The following is an 18,965-nucleotide window of genomic DNA, read 5'->3' on the forward strand; positions in this document are numbered from 1 at the left end:
CACTAACCTTATCTCTTTCCATTGAGATGCCCTCTCCTTCCTTAGTTTGCTCCTTGGTACCCGGTTGCTGGGGAGGTTCGTAGTCTTAGGTGGTGGGTGGTAGGGAGTGAGTGTGGTGGCAGCTACTAGCTGTGGTCATGATTTGTAAATAGTTGCACGTGGGGCATGATGGCAACTTTGTCCTTGGCTGTGTTTGTTTTGTTTTTCGATTGGTGGGGGGGGGATAGTGTTATGCTACTGTCCAGGCGGGGCAGGCAATGTTTCTGTGCAGACCTCCTTGACGACCTCGGCGTGGCTCCTGCGGACTGAAGTGACGGGTGCTGTGCTTTGTACAGCCCCACTGCGCTACACTTGTGCACGTCGATGTCCAGGTATGTTTAACAGTCCAGTGTCACGGCCCTGGCTCTCCAGGCCTGTGTGCCTTGTCTATCTCTCCAGTTGCTCCTCCCTCTCCTCCTGTGTGTGCAGGTCACATCTATGGTTTGGCCCCGCCCCCTGCCTCTTTCAGGCTGGCTGATAAAGGCCAAGTGGATTCAGCCGAGGCAGCTAATGAAGGCCAGAGAACTACTGAGAGCTGCTGTTGTTCAGACTTCACTACCACTGAAGCCTTTCTTTGACCTTTAATACGGTATATATTGTAAATAAACGGTCTTCACTCACCACCGTCACTGCAAGCGCCTTGCTTACTGTCACTTACTTGAGCCAGTTGTGACAATAGATAGATAGATAGGTAGATAGATATAGATCACATTGACAACTAGCTGCACTCACATATTCAGTACCAAGGAGCAAAGTAAACAGTCTAATATTGAGTAGAGTGACAGCTTGTGGCCATTAAAGTCAATCTTTTTTAATCAAAATATTCATTTTATTATCAAAAATCCATAAAAATAAACAATATAAAGTGGCAACAGAGGACACAATCTCTTCAGAGCAGAACAGACTTAAAAAATCAACAAAAGCAAAAAAACAAACATTTCAAAAAAACAAACATTTCAAAAAAACAAACATTTCAAAATAACGTTTAAAAACCTGAAAAGTAAATGATCATGATTCTCTAAAAACAGAGAACATGTCGGTCCAGTGAGTGAAGAAGTTATTTCAAAAGATGCGGCAGGGTAAGAGCGACATCTCATCCCATTCAGTCGATGTTACAGTTTGACACGTTCTCTCTATTTCATGTTGTCATATTCAGTGTGTCATGCTGGAAACTCTCTGCTCTCTGATCAACAGGTTGAACTACACCTACAGTATTCAGACACTTTTTCTTTTTGCATTAATGACTTATGCTTCTGCACAACCTGCTCAGGTATGTGAATCCTTTTGGCGGAAGCAGCAAATCATGGTAGAAAGTGTCAAACTGCAGCTCAGAGCAGCCGTGGGTTCTAAACATGGTCATCCTGCAAAACCTCTTCCCGTGTTCTGCTCACGAACGCCCGCTGGGTCGGCGCTTCCTGTCCGTCGTCAGCCCTGCTGACCGAGCCGCTCGCTCTGCCGAGAGTGCCTGGTGCAGCTGGCACAGCAGAAGCTGGAGTAGTACGGGTTGGAGCACAGGCGGGCGTAAACGATCAGCTTGCAGTTGGCGAGTTCCGACTGATCCACACATTCTGGTGGAAGGTACACCTCTGCAGGTGAGAGGAAACTTTTAGTCTGACTGAAACCAAACTGTGGCAGAGAATCATCCTGCAGGTCTGAAGCACCATCAGTGTGTGACAAGCTTTCATACGAGAGGATCAAACAAAATGTGGTCAATCCTCATACAAACACTCAGTCATGGTTTTTATTTTTCAGGCAGAAGACAGAAATACGATTCAACTGGTCAGTAGTATCACACGTTTTGAGTAACTGTGTCCTTTTGGCTTTTTACATGGTCGCCATAGCAAGTCAATGCAATCTGCTTTTAGTCCTCCGCAATGAAAAAAATCTGCACATCAGGGAAAAAATGATCGGTATAACTGATCAAACAGAAAATACTGAGCAATGTAAAGATCTAATTATGTAAATAGTAAAGGGCTTTATGGAAATGCTGATCTGAAGAAATCTGAGCTGGTTTATTCTTGGACAACAGTGAAACCTGCTTCCTCTAGGTGGCGATAAAAAGCCAATAGACTGTGGCAGAGGAGAGGAGGCTATGGCATCATTTTAGTGCCAAAAAACCCAAGTACATAAAAAATGTAATCGCGCACAGTTAGACCACTTTCTGCTGTCGGTGATAGTCTGTCATTAATTATATATATATATAGCAATTATAATATCAATAAAAATATTTTAAAATATTTTGATTTATTTATGTAAATGTAAATATAGAACGTATGCAGCAATGTGGACCTAGTCATTATCTTTCCTCCATCTGTTGTTGTGCTCCTTTACACCGGAGTAAGTCCACCTGAGCCCACTTCTCTATGTGTACTTCATATCAGGACCGCAGGATTATCATATGGGCCTAATTATTGATGTTATAATTGCAAGTATAATCAGTTCAGCAGAAATATAATTAATGATGGTCTATAAATAGAATTAATGAGTGTGGTTTCAATATTACTTAAAAAAAAAGATTTATGTTTCTGCAATCAACTCAGATTAAGGAAAATTAGGCGTTGGCCAGACGTCAGTTTAGCTGGCACAGTAAAAAAACTAAACATAGCTCCATACATTGGTCCCAGTATAAAATCAAATAAAATCTGAGCGATAACTGTGCAAGACTTACTTGCTCAGCCATGATAGCCTCATAAAAATGTTTGTTCTTTATTTTTTCTCCCAGGAAACAGCCACTTTCTTTTCATCGTGATGATCCGCCCTACTGTACCTCTGATTGGATCTGAGCGGGAACAAGTGACGTTTAAAGTGACCAATCAGAAAGGAGGGGGATTACGAGGCCGTCTATGCCATGCCCGCCCCCAAAGTGCCAAAACTCAGCATCACCATGAAGAGAAATCACATCTGAGCTCCAAGGACAACAAAGAGGACAATTAAAGGTTCTCACCGTCTCGTGTCTCTTTGATGACCTTGACTTCAGCCGTGGCGCTCACAGAGTAGATCCCTGTGTAAGCGTTACAGGTGTAGGTGCCCTCGTCTGAAGGTTTGACGTTGTTTATGATCAGGCTGCCATCCGGCGACTTCAGGACGTTACGGCCGTCCGGACGAACCAGGACGCCATTTCTAAAGACACAAGAAACAAGCCTGCTGCTTCACTCATTCATTGCAACTGAACACCTCAGAAAATACACCTGAGAATTTTATAATCCGGTTTCGATAGAAAAGTCCTCATGTTGACACTTTCAACCATTAAGGTTTAGAGTTTAGGTTTAGAATTTAGGTTTAGGTTTTAGGTTTAGGGTAGGGGAACTGATTACATCTCCTCGAGGAAACGGCAGGTGCACTCCCCATCCTGCCGGGGCCCCCGATCATAATTACCCCGAAGGCGTTGGCGCCTCCTTTTGTAGTGGACCTCCATCCACTGTCCATCTACTTAGTTCATTCTTTTGTATGTGTGTAGTTTTTTCTGTTGTTTTGTGCGTGATTTTTTTTTAGAAAGGATTAAATTAAAGCACTTTCCCAAAGGGAAAGGATTTTAATGTGTATTAAATAAAACAAGCTTCTTTTTCACCGCAAAATAAATTTTCTTAAATGTAATTCTTTTCAAAAAAAAAGTTCCTCGTGTGCAATGTCGACGTTTCAGCCCTTGTGCAAGCCTTCTTCAGGACATGCACACTATAGATATCCTGGCTGTTATCTAATGGAGCGGTTTCTCCTTTCAGAATGTCAGCTGGAATGAGCTCCTGCTCAGAGGGCAGAGTAGTCGGCAAGGGCGGAGTAGTCCACGAGGGCGTAGGCCGAGCCAGTGTGGCAGTTGTGCCCGCCACTGCCGGGTACCTGGGGACCGACCGACTCTTGCAGGCTTTGCTCCAGTGTGTCTCTTCCTTTATGGGCAATAAACGTGCTGACATGCAACGTTTCGACCTTCTACGATCTTCTTCAGGCACAAATGGCACGTAAAATCTCAAAAAGGAAAAAAAATAAAAAGTACGTTGACTGTGGCGTTCTGTGGTTTCCCCTCCTGAACGCATCACGAAAAGCTGTCAGCTCCTGTAGTTAAAACCGGACCAACATGGCGCTCGGACGAAAACTCTCTTTTATTACTGAAACAGTTCAGAGAAATGTATTTCTGAAAGCACTGGAGGCCAGAAATAAACTGTGCAGTTGAAAAGTTTAAACGTTGCTTCACAGACATGTGGCTGCTGTGACGGGGCGTGGCCTTCGAGTTTGGCAGCTTCTTATCAGAGTATTAACAGTCCCAGCTGGCTGACGTCACTGCCGAATTTTCTTCTTGTTCTTATGGTTTCAAAAAGGGAGTATGCAGGGGCCTTGAGCCTCAGAGCAGCTGGTACGTATAGGGATAGAATGTGTGGGTAGGGGAGGGTCTGTTCACATGAGGTTTTTCTCTTTTTTCCTGAAGGCCGAGAGAGCAAGTGTGTACTGGAGGGGCTGTTTTTAACCCAACAGTTTAAAATGTATAGTTTTTTCAGTTTTATTAATTAAATCGTATTTGTAAGTTCTTCCATCACCATTAAATCATTTTAGGGTTAAGTTTGTGGTTAGGGTTAGGATTAGAATTGGGTTAAGGTTAAGGGTCAGATTAAGGTTAGGTTTAGGATTCAGACTGAGGTTAGGATTGGGATTGGGGTTATGGTTAGGATTAGGATAGGGTTTATGGTTAGGATTAGGATTATGGTTGGGGTAAAGGTAGATTAGGATTGAGGTTAGAATTATGGTTAGGTTTAGGTTAGGATTACGATTAGATTTAGAGTTATATTTGAGACAATGTAGCCAGGTTATGTCCCAAATACTTGCTTTTCTCTCCCCTATTATATGAATCGTTTTAATTGTGAATGTCAGTAAATGAAATATTTGTCTAATTGTACTTAACATTTAATCCGTTTGGTTCTTTTGTACTGTTTTCCAATCAGGAAGAAGATCGTCAGTCAAGTTCTGCAGCATTTTGTCCAGGCTATCCTTATAGTGGTCTTCTAAAATGAGCAGAGTGTTGTGACCCCAGTTTTTGGCGTTTCCCACTATAAGATCTGCAGTGTCAGGGGTTGGGGTGGCTTGTCTGACCATGGTGGAAAAGATGTCCACCATACGGCAAATCATCTGGGGGTCTGCTTTCCCTGGTTTGGGGGTGACGATTTGCAGATGATGCACCATTTTAATCACTGAGTGCAATTTTTGCACCAGTGTTCCAAACTTTGGATCAGTTGGTGGGGCCTGTTGTCTGATGGGGGCATAAAATCTTCCCTGATTGCCCGAACCACTGACGCATAGGACCTTTGTCCCAATTGGAAAGGTTGTGGCTGGAAGCGGGGCTGGAAAAGGGGCACCATAACCTCTGGGAGGCACTGGCTGGTTAGGGTTAGAAAAATAACCCGACCCCCGAAACCATGGGAGTCTGGAAGTGGGCGGTCCATCCCTCGGTAAGTGTCCCTCCCCCAGTACCCAGAAAACCCACGATAATAACTGTCGTCTGGGCGTTGTGGTCGATTATAATTGGTCCGCTCGGGGACTTGACCACGGCATCTCCAGTAGCGTCCAGACGTCCAGTCTTCAAATGAAGACATTTTGTTGTATTTTTATATTAATTGTGTGTATGTATGTGTATATTTGTTTTTTTAATAAAAAAAATTAAATGACAAAACAAAAGAAAAAAAATGTATACCAGATTTTTGGTTTGAAATAAACATTTATAAATATGCCTATGCGCAATCTTTCCACCTCAATAGGTCTTTTTCAGGCAAAAGCAGTACGGAAAGCAACAAAAAAAGCAATTGTCTGTGGCTTTCAGGCTGTCAGAGGTGTTGTTTCCTGTCCATTTAGGTTTCCTAATGCTTTAAATGTGGGATTGCAAGGTCGGGATAAAACTGTCATTGATGTTGTAGAACAGATGGGTGCCCTCCAAGTCAAACTGGACATTTTTACATTTTTACTCGTTGCTCTCTGACTGACAGTACTCTTAACCACTGCCTTCGGATTGACATCTTATGAGCTAAACATCTATGCTAGATCTGTTCAAAACAAGAGGTGTCACTTCTCCCACTAGAAAAATCAACTCGGGAAGTGTTACGCATCTACATAAGTTGAGATATTTCACTTCGTTGCACTTTATTATGCACATTGATGTCAGCTTTATTTCATTCCAAAAGGATAGTAACTGTGTCACTGTGCCCACTGTTTATTCTTTTTGATTATATGCACTCTAGATGTGACTGTCTCAGATGAGACCAAATGTGGACAGGGACAAACTCTGTTTTTTGTTATTTCAAGAGAAGAAAAATACCTCAAGTTCTGAAAAGTTGCTGTTAAGCAAGTTACTGTTATATGCACTCTCAGATGTGACCAAAACCAAAGATACTGTTTCTAATCTGCACTTTGCTTTTATGTTCACATGCACCTTAATGTGTGTTTTGTGTTTATGTGTTTAAAATGTAAAATTTAAAGAAACAGTATTTCAGCACAGGTTTAGTTTAAGCGCTGCTCTTCTGTTGTGTTTATGTCCTTTTGGATGTGGCAATACGTTAATAAACACCCAGTGTGTGTGTTATCTTTTCTATTTGTGTTTATTTTAAATGGTTAACTTTGCTCACTGTCTGCTAAAACTGTCTAACCCAGCTCATGTCCTCAGTCTGAAAATTAATTTTTAATTGAATATCCCTGCCCTAAAATGTTTCTAGGTGTGAGTGCTCGTATTTGGACCAGTTACTTTTCCATCATTACAGTAATCCTACATTTTCCACCTGGCATCACTGACTACAACCTCCACCATGTTAGGATCAGGGTTAGAAACTCCACCAGTGAAGTGAAGCCGCCCGACCTTTCTTCTGCTTCAATACTGGACGAGTCCTCTGCCTCCCTCACATCCAGACTATGGAATGAAGTAACTATCCAAGTATTTTAGTTCCTGGTTACCTGGACCAGCCGATGTTGACGTTGTCTCCTGACACCACACAGGGGAGCAGAGCCGTGCTGCCTTCAGACACCTGGATGTTATTGGGAGCTCTCGTGATCTTCAAATCTGCTGGACGGGGAAACCAGAGAATATAGTCAAATGGTCAGACCAGGCAGGAACTCCAGTCACCTTTAATGGAACCACAATGGGAAAACAGCAGAATGTAATATTTCTATTTAAACAACCTAAAAGTAACTGGAATGTTTCACAGAAGCTAACAGTAACTAAGTTAACACGTTGCACAGCCTGATTTGTGGTGTAAAATCATCTTGTACCACAAGGTGGGGCAGTGGCTCACTTTACCAATCCTCCTGCCTTCAGTCCAAGAACAGGGAAGCCACAGAAACACTAATAACACCAAGTAGTTCAGAAAATGTCACAAGAATGGAAACTATTTGCCACAAATAGCAGGCAAACTGCTGGAACTCACTACTGCTCTCTAGTGCACAAAAGAGGTATTGTAGAAATACTAAAAGGCTCCTGCATATATACGAGCCACAAGAGGGTGGAGCACATTACACCAACACACTGAGGGTGGAGCACATTACACCAACACACTGAGGGTGGAGCACATTACACCAACACAAAGAGGGTGGAGCACAATACACCAACACACTGAGGGTGGAGCACATTACACCACCACACTGAGGGTGGAGCACATTACACCACCACACTGAGGGTGGAGCTCATCCCCCCTGCTCCACCCTCTCCACTGGCTGCCTGTGTATCGAAGGACTTCAGAATGGTCCTTCTGCTCTAGAAAGCTTTGAAGGGTCTCGGCCTAAATCATCCCAGATTGACTTGTAGAAGATCAAAGCTCCAGACCTCTGAGGTCATCAGGAAGAGGTTGACTCACTGTTCCTACAGTCAGAAGAAACAAGGTGAAGCAGCTTTTAGTTCCTACCTCCCCACCTGTGGAACAAACTTCCTGAACACCTGAAGACTGCTGACACACTCATAAACTGCTCTGAACTGCTCGCAGGTTCCAGACGCTGCCACAGTGAATCTTTGGGGGTTGAGTGAAGAGGCTTTTAGCAGAACCCCTTTTCCCACAAAATGCTCAAAATACAGTTTTACAAAAAACAATTTGAATGACACATATTAATCAACATGTACATTTCTCTGGTTACAGGTGCTGCTGTATCTAAACACACCTTGACAAGCTATTGATCAGTAATCAATCAGTCACACCAGAACATTTCATAGGGCCCCATATGTAATAATGGCCCAAACTGCTATAAAATATAATGGAATAAAACCCCAAATCTAATAAATGGTCAATGATGTCAAAAGATTTAACAAGAATTTAAATGTGATCTCAAGATGTTTAATGCTTATACATTATTTTGTACTGTGACTGGAGAAATAAATTACAGACTATAGAGAACAGAAGAGAATAAGATGACTTGGGCAACAGCAGGCAAACATAAATACAATAAACTGTATAAAGATAGACGTACAAACAAATAGAACTCATTCTTTCAGTGTTATTCAAATTGAAGCAGTTGAAGTCCAAACCATAAATCATTGACTCACTTTATGATGTAATAAAAGTATTACAGTATTGCAGTATTGAACCTGCCCAACAGGTTTTTTTTTAAGTTTTGGGCTAAGTGTCCTGTTACATTATTGAGCAGTTATTACATTTCAGGTTTTACTACATTATATTTTATAACAATTCAGGTCGTTAGGAGTTACATCACTGTGTTGTGAATTGCATTTTTCCCTCTCATTCAGGAAACAGTCTGCAGAAATACAGATTGTAGTTTGAGTCAATTCTACAAAACTTGTAGAAAGAACATCAAACTAGCAGCTGGATGTTCTGCGTTTCATGGTGAAGAGACTTTTACTCACATTGTTCATTATGACGACTTCAGCAGTCTGAACTAGTTTGACATATTCTGTCTCATTCACCCTTTCACTCAACAATCATTCATAGTTAAACACCAACGGCTGGGGGCGTTTGGGTTGAACGTGTCTCTCAAGTACAACTTAACAGGGGGAGACGGGAGTTTGAACGGAAGAAGACCAACTTTACCGACTGACCCAAACTTGCTCCTGTGAAATGAGAATAAAAGAGAAACAAGCAGAATAAACCCACCTTGGACCCGCAGATGCAGCTGTCTCTGCTCCAGCTGCTGAGGACTGGAGGCTGAACACGTATAGACGCCAGAGTCCTCAGACTTCAGAGGCCCAACTATCAAGGTGCCGTCGGAATGATGGGTGATCCTGCAGCACAGCAATGTGAAACAGCCCAACGTCACCGGGGACTTCTTTTTACTGCGTCTTATACATCAATCAATGCAGAACATATCAAATATGGAACACATGACCAAGTACTAGAATACTAGAACCGCCTTGTTGCTGGTGAGCTGGGTACTCAACTTCACCAACAAGCACCGGTACAGAGGAATAAAGAAGAAATCAAGTTTGAAAGGATTTTGAAAGTTTATGAACTGTGTTTAGTGGTCTTTATGTTTTTATTGATTATGTTGGACATGCAGTATCAGTACATATGTTGGAGTTATTAATTGTTGATTTTAATACTAAACCAGTAATGTAATCTGATGTAAAAGCCACTTCAAAAGTTTAGTGACTTCATCAGTTACTACAAAGATTTTAAATGTATCATTAAATTATATATGTACCCATATATATTTTCATATTTTTTCCATCCATCCATGAGTAAATCCTTACAATTAATTTTTTCAAATACTAGTTAGTTACTTGGTGTGGTGGGTAGCTCTCTTGCCTCAAAGTCGTGGGTTTGAATTGTGTCTGGGCCTGTCGCTGAGGAGTTTGCATGTTCTACGTATGCATGCGAGGGTTTCCTGCCACTGCACTGCACCTCGGCTGCCACATAGGGGCGCTGTTGCTCCAGTGTTGGCGCTTGCTCCCCATCCCCTCCCTGTTCTCTCCTGAGTTTGTTTGTGAGAATCAACTGATAACTAGGCTGAGTTACCCGGCGTCTGATTGCACGCTCTTGTTTTGACGGGTCTATGCTGGAGTCTGACTGCTTCTCTCTCAGTGGAGGACTGATCTGCTCTGAGCGTAGCACCTCGGACCCAAACCAGTACGAACCCTGGACCTGCGCTGTTCCCCATCTGCTTGGTTTGCTGTCACACTGCACTTTGACAGCAGATCAAACCTTGTGCAATCACAACAGCTCCTGGTTTGGGGGCGCTAATGCTCCAAACAAACACTGACCAGAGAGGAAGAAAAGCATGAAGAAGCAAGACGCCTCATTGATTGATCCTGCTCGAAAGAGGAAGCCCCGCCCCTTTAGCCAGTCGTGGCTAAAGGTGCTAATTAGCTCCAGTGCAGGTGAACATATGGCATCGTTTTGCTGTAAATTCCCTGTAGTTGCAATGAGATACTGATATATATTTCTAACCTTCATTGTGAACCGCTTTGTCTAGTCAGACTTGGATTTAGATATTTCTTATCCTGTAAACATTCAGTCGCATCAGATTTTACTGAACAATCAGCTCTGGTAACAAGGACTGACTGGGAGATGCTATGTCTATGTCTTATCCAAGGAAAGTATGTTTCTAGGTCTTGTACTCTTAACTGTACACGTAAACAATTAAATGTAAAAGTGGCTGGTAAAAATGTTGGACTTTGTGGGAGGTGAACCAAAAACTTAATTTCCATCTCTGGTCCAAATACTGGCTTAAAGGGTCACATTCTGCTAAATCCACTTCCTAAATGTTCTCCAGCAGTACTAATCGTCTCCATACATGGAGCGATGCCGCAGAAGTGAAGACAGTCTGTCCTCTCTCTCCCTGGCTGGTTTCAGGTTTTAAAAAGTGTGTTGCTCCAACCAGCCAATCAGAAATCAAACCCTATATAGTGTCATCGGGGTTTTAGCCAATCCCAATCAAGGTAGGCCCTCCCTTTGACTCCTCCCACAATTAGGCAGCTCTGCTCTGGCGCATGGCACCACGAGAGGAAGTACTTCCTCCTCTTCCCAAGATGGGCATGTGTGGGCGGCGCCAGTCCAGCTCACACAGACACAGCAGATTCTGAATGCAGCTCCTATGATCCAATATTCAAATGGAGGAAAATCAAGGAGGAGCTAGAAACTTAGAATACTGAAGGTTTCTGGACCGACCAGACCAGGAGGAGGAGGAGAACAGGAGGAGGAGATGACTCCTTCAAACTAAAGCCCTGTTTCCACCGCACAAAAAGTGCAGGTATGGTCCGGTACGGTTCTGGTTTCCACCGCATGAATTGTGGATTTCACGAAATAACTGGTCCAAAGATTGAGGCTTTTCCGTCGCCCTTCAGTTGAGGAACTCAGGACAACAGAACAGGTCTGATTTTGAGGAGCCGTCTGCTGATTGGTCAGTGATTTAGTACACGCCCTCAATATTTTATTATGCGGCTGTATGAATCCTCTGTTTTTGCTTTTGCATCGGTTGTTTTTTTTGTTGGTTTTTTTGCTTTTTGCAACTTTCATGTTGGTCCTGAAAGTGCAGACACGAGGCAGGACGGAGACCGGGACTCGGGAGCAGACGCTACGGACGTAACCGATGCTCTACCGAGTCCGCTTGTCGCGTCAAGTCACTGGCCAGTGATCCATTGCGCAGGCCGCCGCATGTCAGCGATCACTGGCTGGCCCCGGAGCTCCGATGTGACGTGACGATCAGACTCGGACCGCGTCCACACAAGGTGCGCCGGGACACCGGAGCTGGTCCGAGCCCCGAGGTCTGTCCTCACATCACGTCCACAATCTCTGCCCCAACATGGAAGTCACGGCTGTCACATCCAGCGGCGCGACACCGGGGCCGACCGGCTCTGTGCTGCCGGAGTGTGCTGTGGTGTCACTGAGCCCGGGTGATGTCACCGGGGCCGGCCGGCGCTCACTCCCTCAGAACCAACACGGAAGTTGCCGCTGCAGCTCTGGAGCTGCAAAAATAAGTTAACTAAACAACTCGTGCAAAGCGGAAGTAAACAACAAGAACAGAGGATTCATAAGGTCCAGATCTGCCGCCCCGCCTGAGATTACTGTTGTAACATCACATATCTGCGGAGCTCTAAACCCCGCCTACTTTTCAACCTACTTTCTGCGGAGATTTGATCCAGATTTGACTCTGGGTAGCTTTGCTGTACAGCTCTGTACCGCTCCGTACCACGCGGTACCGCTCCGTACCACACGGTACCGCTCAGTACCGCACGGTACCGCTCAGTACCACACGGTACCGCTCAGTACTGCACGGTACCGCTCTGTACCACTCCGTTCAATCCGGGTTCAAAGAGACCATCATCATGGGTACCTGGGGTCTCTGACGGTCTGTCCATCTTTGGTCCACTGGATTCTGACAGACTGCAGAGCTGATGGGGGGATGATGGTGCAGGGCAGTCTGACAGTTTGTCCTCCACGCATTTCCACCAAAGACGAGCTTGTCGGATCAATACTGAATCTGGGAGAAATGTATATGAAACATAAGATGATCTTTTTGTCACAGCCTCATTAATTCAACATACAACACAATGAGCTTCACAAAGCTGACACACAGTTCTGATGGTACCTTGGGAATGGACCGTCTCTGGGCAGCAATGTCGGCCCTGGCTGTGATGATCCTTCTGTGTGACACACAAAGAAGCATATGAACATATACCTACTCAGTGTTCCTGTGTCACACTGATCGGGGTTAAACTCTGTATCCGGCACAATGAGAACCCAGAAGCTTTATCTATGGTGCTATAAAGTTTATAAAACATTCATTTGTAACTAACGCTGGAACATCTCTGGCTGGACTGTCAGAGACTGACCCTCCTCTTCACTCTGCTGCAGCAGTGGTCAGCACAGTTAAGTAAAAATTACGAAAAGTTCCGGTACGTGCCGTACCCTAGAAAACAGTCCCGGTACTCTGAGGGGTCAAATTTTAAAGTGCCGGTAGTACCGGTGCATACCGGCCCACTGAGGCCACTCTTCCCACAACAGTCTCTTCATCTGTAGACCAAAGTACTTTAGCCCAATGCAGGAATGTCTGCTTGGTCAACTTCCTGTTAGGACAAGCTACAATGAGGATCTGGTTATCACAGCGTAATAAAAGCCAGAGATGTGGTGGCTACTCCAGTCGGAGCTCATCTTCTAGAAAATGCTGTCAAACTGAGGCCCCGTTTCCACGACAACAAATACGTGTGTATCCGCAAAACTTTCTTCACTTCTGGGGGGTCCGTTTACACGACACCGGTGTTCTGATCCACTGCATCCATGAAGCTTCTATCTCGGCTCCCTCCTGCTCATCCAGTTGTAAACCAACATGGCCGACCCGTAGTGGTTTGACTTGCGGTCCATATTCCAGTTTTATCGTCCAGATCAGTAGTTTAATAGAGACTCTCCTTGACGGATGTCAGGTTCTCTCCATTTTCTTCAAGTTTATAGTGTATTGTTCTCTGCACACGTTTGTGTGGTTTCATTACAAAATCAAGCAACAGCGCCCTCCTGTGGCCCGACAGACTAACTACATCGGTGTCAGTGTGTCCACTGCTGCAGTGGAAACACACTTCTTTCTTTAATGGATTAGGTGTTGTCACGTGAAACGTTGTGGTGTAAACGGAGCCTTAGAGGGATTTATTTGAGCTGTTGGTGCCAGCAGGAGGCGCTACTGCCTCTCTTCTAAACAAAGTGTGTGTGTGTGTGCATGTGAACGGAAGAGTATTAGGGCCACAGAAGAAAAAAAAATTTGGAGGCTAGAAAAAAACAAAACAACCTCATGCGCCTCAGAAAAAAAGTAGAAAATCAAAGTCGAGACGTCTGTCCATCCCTCCTCGTGGATGTGAAATCACATTAAATCACTTAATTCTGACTATATCGGGTTGCTTACTGCTTATGGTCATGTGATTTTACGCAGGATTTCCTTGTTTAATAATAATATATTTTATAAGCACCCCGGGCTCCGTGTCTTTGTCCTTCGTACTGGACGAACGTCCGTGACAGAACAACGCTGGAGGCTGCTCTGTCTCTGCAAAGTCTGAATACTGATAACTGGCCATGTTTATGAGCAAAATCCTGTTGTGAAGCATCTTTTCACCGCTTCATTACACCGCCTGTGATGCATTTTGAAGAAGCAGTCACACGAGCTGGCATGTGGACGGACGGACTCTGTAAAAAAAAACTTTTTTCTTTGATTTTGGACTTTTTCTGAAGCACATGAGTGTTTTTATATTTTTATGTTTTTTCAGTGGCCCTAATACTCTTTCGTACGTGTGTGTTGTATGAAGAATTTTTCAACCTACCTATTTAATTCCTCTATTCTTTCCCATTTCAATATAAATGTGAAACCTGGACTTTGTACCAACATCAAGTTTGAAAAGTGGGAAAAGGGCATCAACGGCATTTGAGGATAATCATGAAGATTAAATGGGATTATATCGCCAGTAATGAAGATGTCCTGGAATGAAACACATTGAACTTCTGCTTGTTGTCATGCGGCTTCGATGGCTTGGAAAACAAGAGGCCAGAAAAAGTTTCCTTGTATGTGAGTTAGCAAATGGTTCCTGTGACATTGGAAGGCCGAAACTAGGCTCCAAGGATACTCGCAAGAATGTCCTTAAATGTGGAGGAGTCATCCATGAATGGAGAGGAAAGATTACCACCAGAGCAGAACAAAGAAAATTGGAGCGTGACACTTGCACTAAAGTGGACGAGAAGACAGAGCATGAAGCCGCATGACAACAAGCAGAAGTTCAATGTGTTTCACTCCAGGACGTCTTCATTACTGACGAAATAATCCCATTTAATCTTCACGATTATCCTCAGAGTAAAAGTCAGCAGAAAACAAAACCTCAGCGAAGTACATGTACAGTACCTCCAAAGTCGGGGAGTAAAAAATGTCTTACTTCACAGTTGTGGTGGATAAACAGGAAAAACCAGCGCAAAGGTTGCAATTAAAGTTGTAAAAGAGGATGAAGGATTACCTGAGACTGACAGGTAGATGTAGCGGTGGTCTCTCTCCTGCTCACGAGTAGCAACACACAGGAACCAGCCAGAGTCCAGCTTGGTGACAGGACCCACTAACAGGGAGCCGTTGGGCTGGTGGTGATGCCTGGGGACATGGAGGCACAGAGCCTGACAAAGATTAAAACACACACACACACACACACACACACACACACACACACACACACACACACACACACACACACACACACACACACACACACACGACAGAAAAGCATATGAACTGTGTGTGTTTGTACGGACCGATGCGAGGACAAAGCGCTTCCGTCTCTCCTCCACTCCACGGCGATGGTGGAGGACGGTGGAGGACTGACTCTGCAGGGCAGCACCACCGTCTGGCCAACTAAGGCCTCCACCGTGGAGGGGTCGCTCTTATCGATGGACACTCCTCCCAGGGTCAAGCTGGCAGGGCAGGGGAAGGTACCAGGAGAGACAACAGGAAGGAAAGAAGAACAACAAAGGACGACACCAGGAGGGGAAAAAGACAACAGAAGAGAGATTTGTGGGAAAGGAGAGACTGAAAGTCACTTTATGCTTGTTTTGTTCGCCGACACTGGAGCATAAAGAGTGCCCACAACCCGAGCAGGAACAGCTGAGAAAGGACAGGAGAAAAATCCAACACGAACATGCGAAAGGCTCATGCAACATAAAGAGTGAGGAGACAAATCACGTGACCGCCACCTGACCACACGTTAAGTACAGTGCTGCGGTTCACGTTCAAACACAACAGACAGTGAGCATCGCTATCACAATCAAAAAGTGCACCTTCTATTTTATTGACTTTTTGTGCTCAGTGAAACTATTGAGAGAAGCATCCCCTGCTTGCTATGTGGCGTACCACTGTCCTGAAGCCGTTTCCTTGATTGAGGGACTAAATCTCCACCCAGTGACGGAGCTCAGGCCAGATCCTCTGCAGAACAGGTTGGTACTGCATGACTGTCAAACGTTTCCAGTAGATGTCACCTGCTGTTAAATCCTGGTCTTTCTTCCGTCTTATGTGACAAAATGAAGTTTCTGCTGTTGGTCCATGTGCACATAGTTTCACTGTCGCTCTAAAGATCCTGATGGTGTCTGATGGTTTTGGTACGTCTTCAATACAGGGAAACCTCTTTAGACACAAAACAAACAGCTCTGCTTCTCACTCCTCAGGATGTTAGTATGTAAGGAGTGAAGAGTGAACACTAGTGCCACAACATCACCTGCTGTGATCATGATCTTTCCTGTCTTTCCTAAGTAACAAATCTAGTCAATGCTGTTGAACCATGTGCAAACTTTTCTGTCCTTACTTCTTTGAATGTGCATGGGAGGATCCTGCTGTTGTCTGATGCTGCTGATATCGTTTAGATTCAGAAAAAAAAGCCTTTCAAACAGCTGGAATTGAGCACATCTTCCCTGGGAGTTCAGTTTACCTCATAAAACAATACTGGAACGCTCCACCGCCCATGTCATTACTTGCAGAAGCACAATCAGTCTTATTTGCTGGGAAATAGTGATTGAAGCTCACTTTCCTGAACTTATTTTAAGACTGGCAGAACTGACCCGTTCTGCAGTACAACACATGTAAGATGGAGTCCAAAGTCTTTTTCACCATTTAAAACCCCCAACACAAAACAAAAAAGGTTTTAGTGATGACATATATACAATGACATGAAGCATCGCAGCACAACGTTTATTAGTTTGATCTAATGACAAGTAGATGGAAAGACAAAGCCCAACAGTGGCGGTGAACAATAGTGAGGTAGCAGGCAAAAAAAAAAAAGCACGAACATTAAACTCAAGACAAACAGTGAAGAGTCCCAAAAGCTTTAGGCAGAAGGGCTGTCCGTGTAGGATCGCTGTGAGCTTTCTGACTTCTGCTGACATTTTGTGGAGGTTTAAGGAACAAGGTGGGGCTACATGACGCTCGGCGTGTCTGCAAGCAGCCGCGGCGTGTAGAAAGCCAGAGTTTAGCCTGACAGAGAGTTTACACAAGAAGCAGGTCGGGTAACACGAAGCACAAGACACAACAGTTTTTTTGCTTTCAATAGAAATGTCAAAGCAGAGAATCTAACATCATTCCAGAAACTTGTGAGTGAGACTGGGTGTGTATTTTGCACTAGTAGTTACAGACACACACTCCAGATCACACTTGAGCATCACTGCACTGAGAGGAGAAGTTAAACCAGCGGACTTCAGCACGAGCAAGACTTTATGGTTCATTATGATCATTTAGGTCAGCGAATTTCTCTTAAAAGCCTAAAAAGAAAAAAAGATCTATTCTTCACTTAAACAATTGTCGACGCTTCGCTAGCAAGCATGTTAATAATTAGATCGCATAAAGTTATACTTCATCAAAAAAATAAAAATAGAACTGTGTGATATATTGATGCACCGGGCACAATTCACTAAAATCAAGTGAACATCAGCTTCATCCATCATACTTGAGGTGGAGTTAATGAGGCAGAGGTTTGGTCTTCAGCTCGTGGTTTGGCGGTTCCTGGTGCCGTCAGCAGGGCCTACAAGACTGGAACCAGCAGCAGAGAGCTTCTGGAGGTGGCAGCCGAGGCTGAGCTCTGTGCTGTGCTCCCTGAGGTCTTCAGGTGGTCTTACCTGGCAGCTGGACCGGCATGCTGTGCAGCAGCGGCAAGCGCCGGCCGGCGTGGCCGCAGGTAGAGTCGACCTCTGTGGGCGTGTGTAGCTGCACTGGCGGCCTGTCTGCCGGTTCCACTGGCCGAACCACCCTGGACTGTGAAGATCCCGCCCATGTTGCGTGACGTTGCATCTGTGGAGCCTCCTGCTGGGGAGCCTCCTGCTGGGGAGCCTCCTGCTGGGGAGCCTCCTGCTGGGGAGCCTCGTCCTGTGGAGCCTCCTGCTGATGGGACCCGTCCACCGGCAGCGGGCCTTGCCGGGGTGGTCTCTCTGGCGGGGGAGGTCTCTCTGGCGGGGGTGGTCTCTCTAGCGGGGGTGGTCTCTCTAGCGGGGGTGGTACCTCTGGCTGGGCCTGGCAGACCAGGTGAAGTCACGGGACAGGCCCTCTGACACTCTGCCCGGGTCATGAAGTTGTTGCTGTTGCCATGGCAACCTCCATACCAGAAGTGTGCACACTTGGATGTGAGGAGGTCGAAGTGGTACCGGGACACCCAGCTGCTGCAGGAGCCGGCAGCGCGAGGCAGAGAGCAGAGGGATCGCTCAACTGCAGCAAAGAAACAATTTCTGTCAATTCATTCAATTCAACTATAAATACAACATTGTAAAGTACCATCACAGAGAAATACAACAATTCCACATGAACACGTAGAGGAGAAAACCTGCAGAACCAGAGTCAGAGGAGGAGGCTTTCTGCTGCTCTGGTTGAGGTTGGTGTAGTAAGGTTTTTGTTGTTGTGATGCAGCTTGCATTGATCATCGTTCTCTGTTTATACGTTGAAAATGTATTATTTCTTTATATGACAAAGTATATACCTTTGGTGCTGTGTCCCTGTCTTGTTTTGAAATAACATTTTAATTTCAAATTGATTACTCTCTCATTATTATTGTGCCTAATATGTTTGTAATACAAGTTTTTATAGGTGTCGTATAGATACGCTCTTGCCTGGTCTAGTGACCTTCAGGGTAGGGTCATCCAAGACGGACAGGTCTGGAGTGAAAGCCCAGACAACCACATCCACACCTCACCCATGGCAGTGGAACACAAAAGAACGTGTACCCTGCCTGGACAAGGGCCACCAGGACACGCCTCACAGGACACACAGGACTCCGGCTGGCAGCCAGACAGTTGGAGTTTGTCCCCGTGGACCAGAGGGTCACCTCCCTGAGGCTAAAGGTAGCAGGAGGAAAACTCTTGACTGTTGTTTGTGCTTCTGCACCAAACAGGAGTTTGGAGTATTTGGCTTTCTTGGGTGAGTGGGTGAGGTCCTGAAGAGGGAACCATCAAAAGACTCCAGACTGGGCAACTACTGGGTAACCTGGAGGGGGTGATTGGGAGGAATGGCCTGATCTGAACCCGAGTGGTGAG

General features: G+C 44.9%; 1 protein-coding gene across 3 annotated transcripts in view; it reads right to left on the reverse strand.

The window, feature by feature from the left end:
- Positions 1-829: 829 nt before the first annotated feature.
- paplna (papilin a, proteoglycan-like sulfated glycoprotein) overlaps positions 830-18,965 on the reverse strand; it is a 49,121-nt gene continuing 30,985 nt past the window's right edge. The window contains exons 19-28 of one of the 3 annotated variants that reach the window (XM_080480101.1): positions 17,773-18,144; positions 17,562-17,742; positions 15,216-15,374; positions 14,930-15,057; positions 12,535-12,589; positions 12,280-12,426; positions 9,102-9,229; positions 6,961-7,069; positions 2,984-3,159; positions 830-1,625 (exon numbers count right to left, since the gene is read on the reverse strand). In XM_080480101.1, coding sequence (XP_080336227.1) covers positions 1,465-1,625; positions 2,984-3,159; positions 6,961-7,069; positions 9,102-9,229; positions 12,280-12,426; positions 12,535-12,589; positions 14,930-15,057; positions 15,216-15,374; positions 17,562-17,742; positions 17,773-18,144 — 1,616 coding nt within the window. In that variant the 3' untranslated portion in view covers positions 830-1,464. Of the gene's footprint in view, positions 1,626-2,983; positions 3,160-6,960; positions 7,070-9,101; positions 9,230-12,279; positions 12,427-12,534; positions 12,590-14,929; positions 15,058-15,215; positions 15,375-17,561; positions 18,145-18,965 lie in introns of all 3 variants that reach the window. The other 2 variants (XM_080480100.1, XM_080480099.1) reach the window with 2 other exon arrangements.

This window comes from Lipophrys pholis (assembly GCF_963383615.2).
Source record: "Lipophrys pholis genome assembly, chromosome: 14".
NCBI lineage: Eukaryota > Metazoa > Chordata > Actinopteri > Blenniiformes > Blenniidae > Lipophrys > Lipophrys pholis.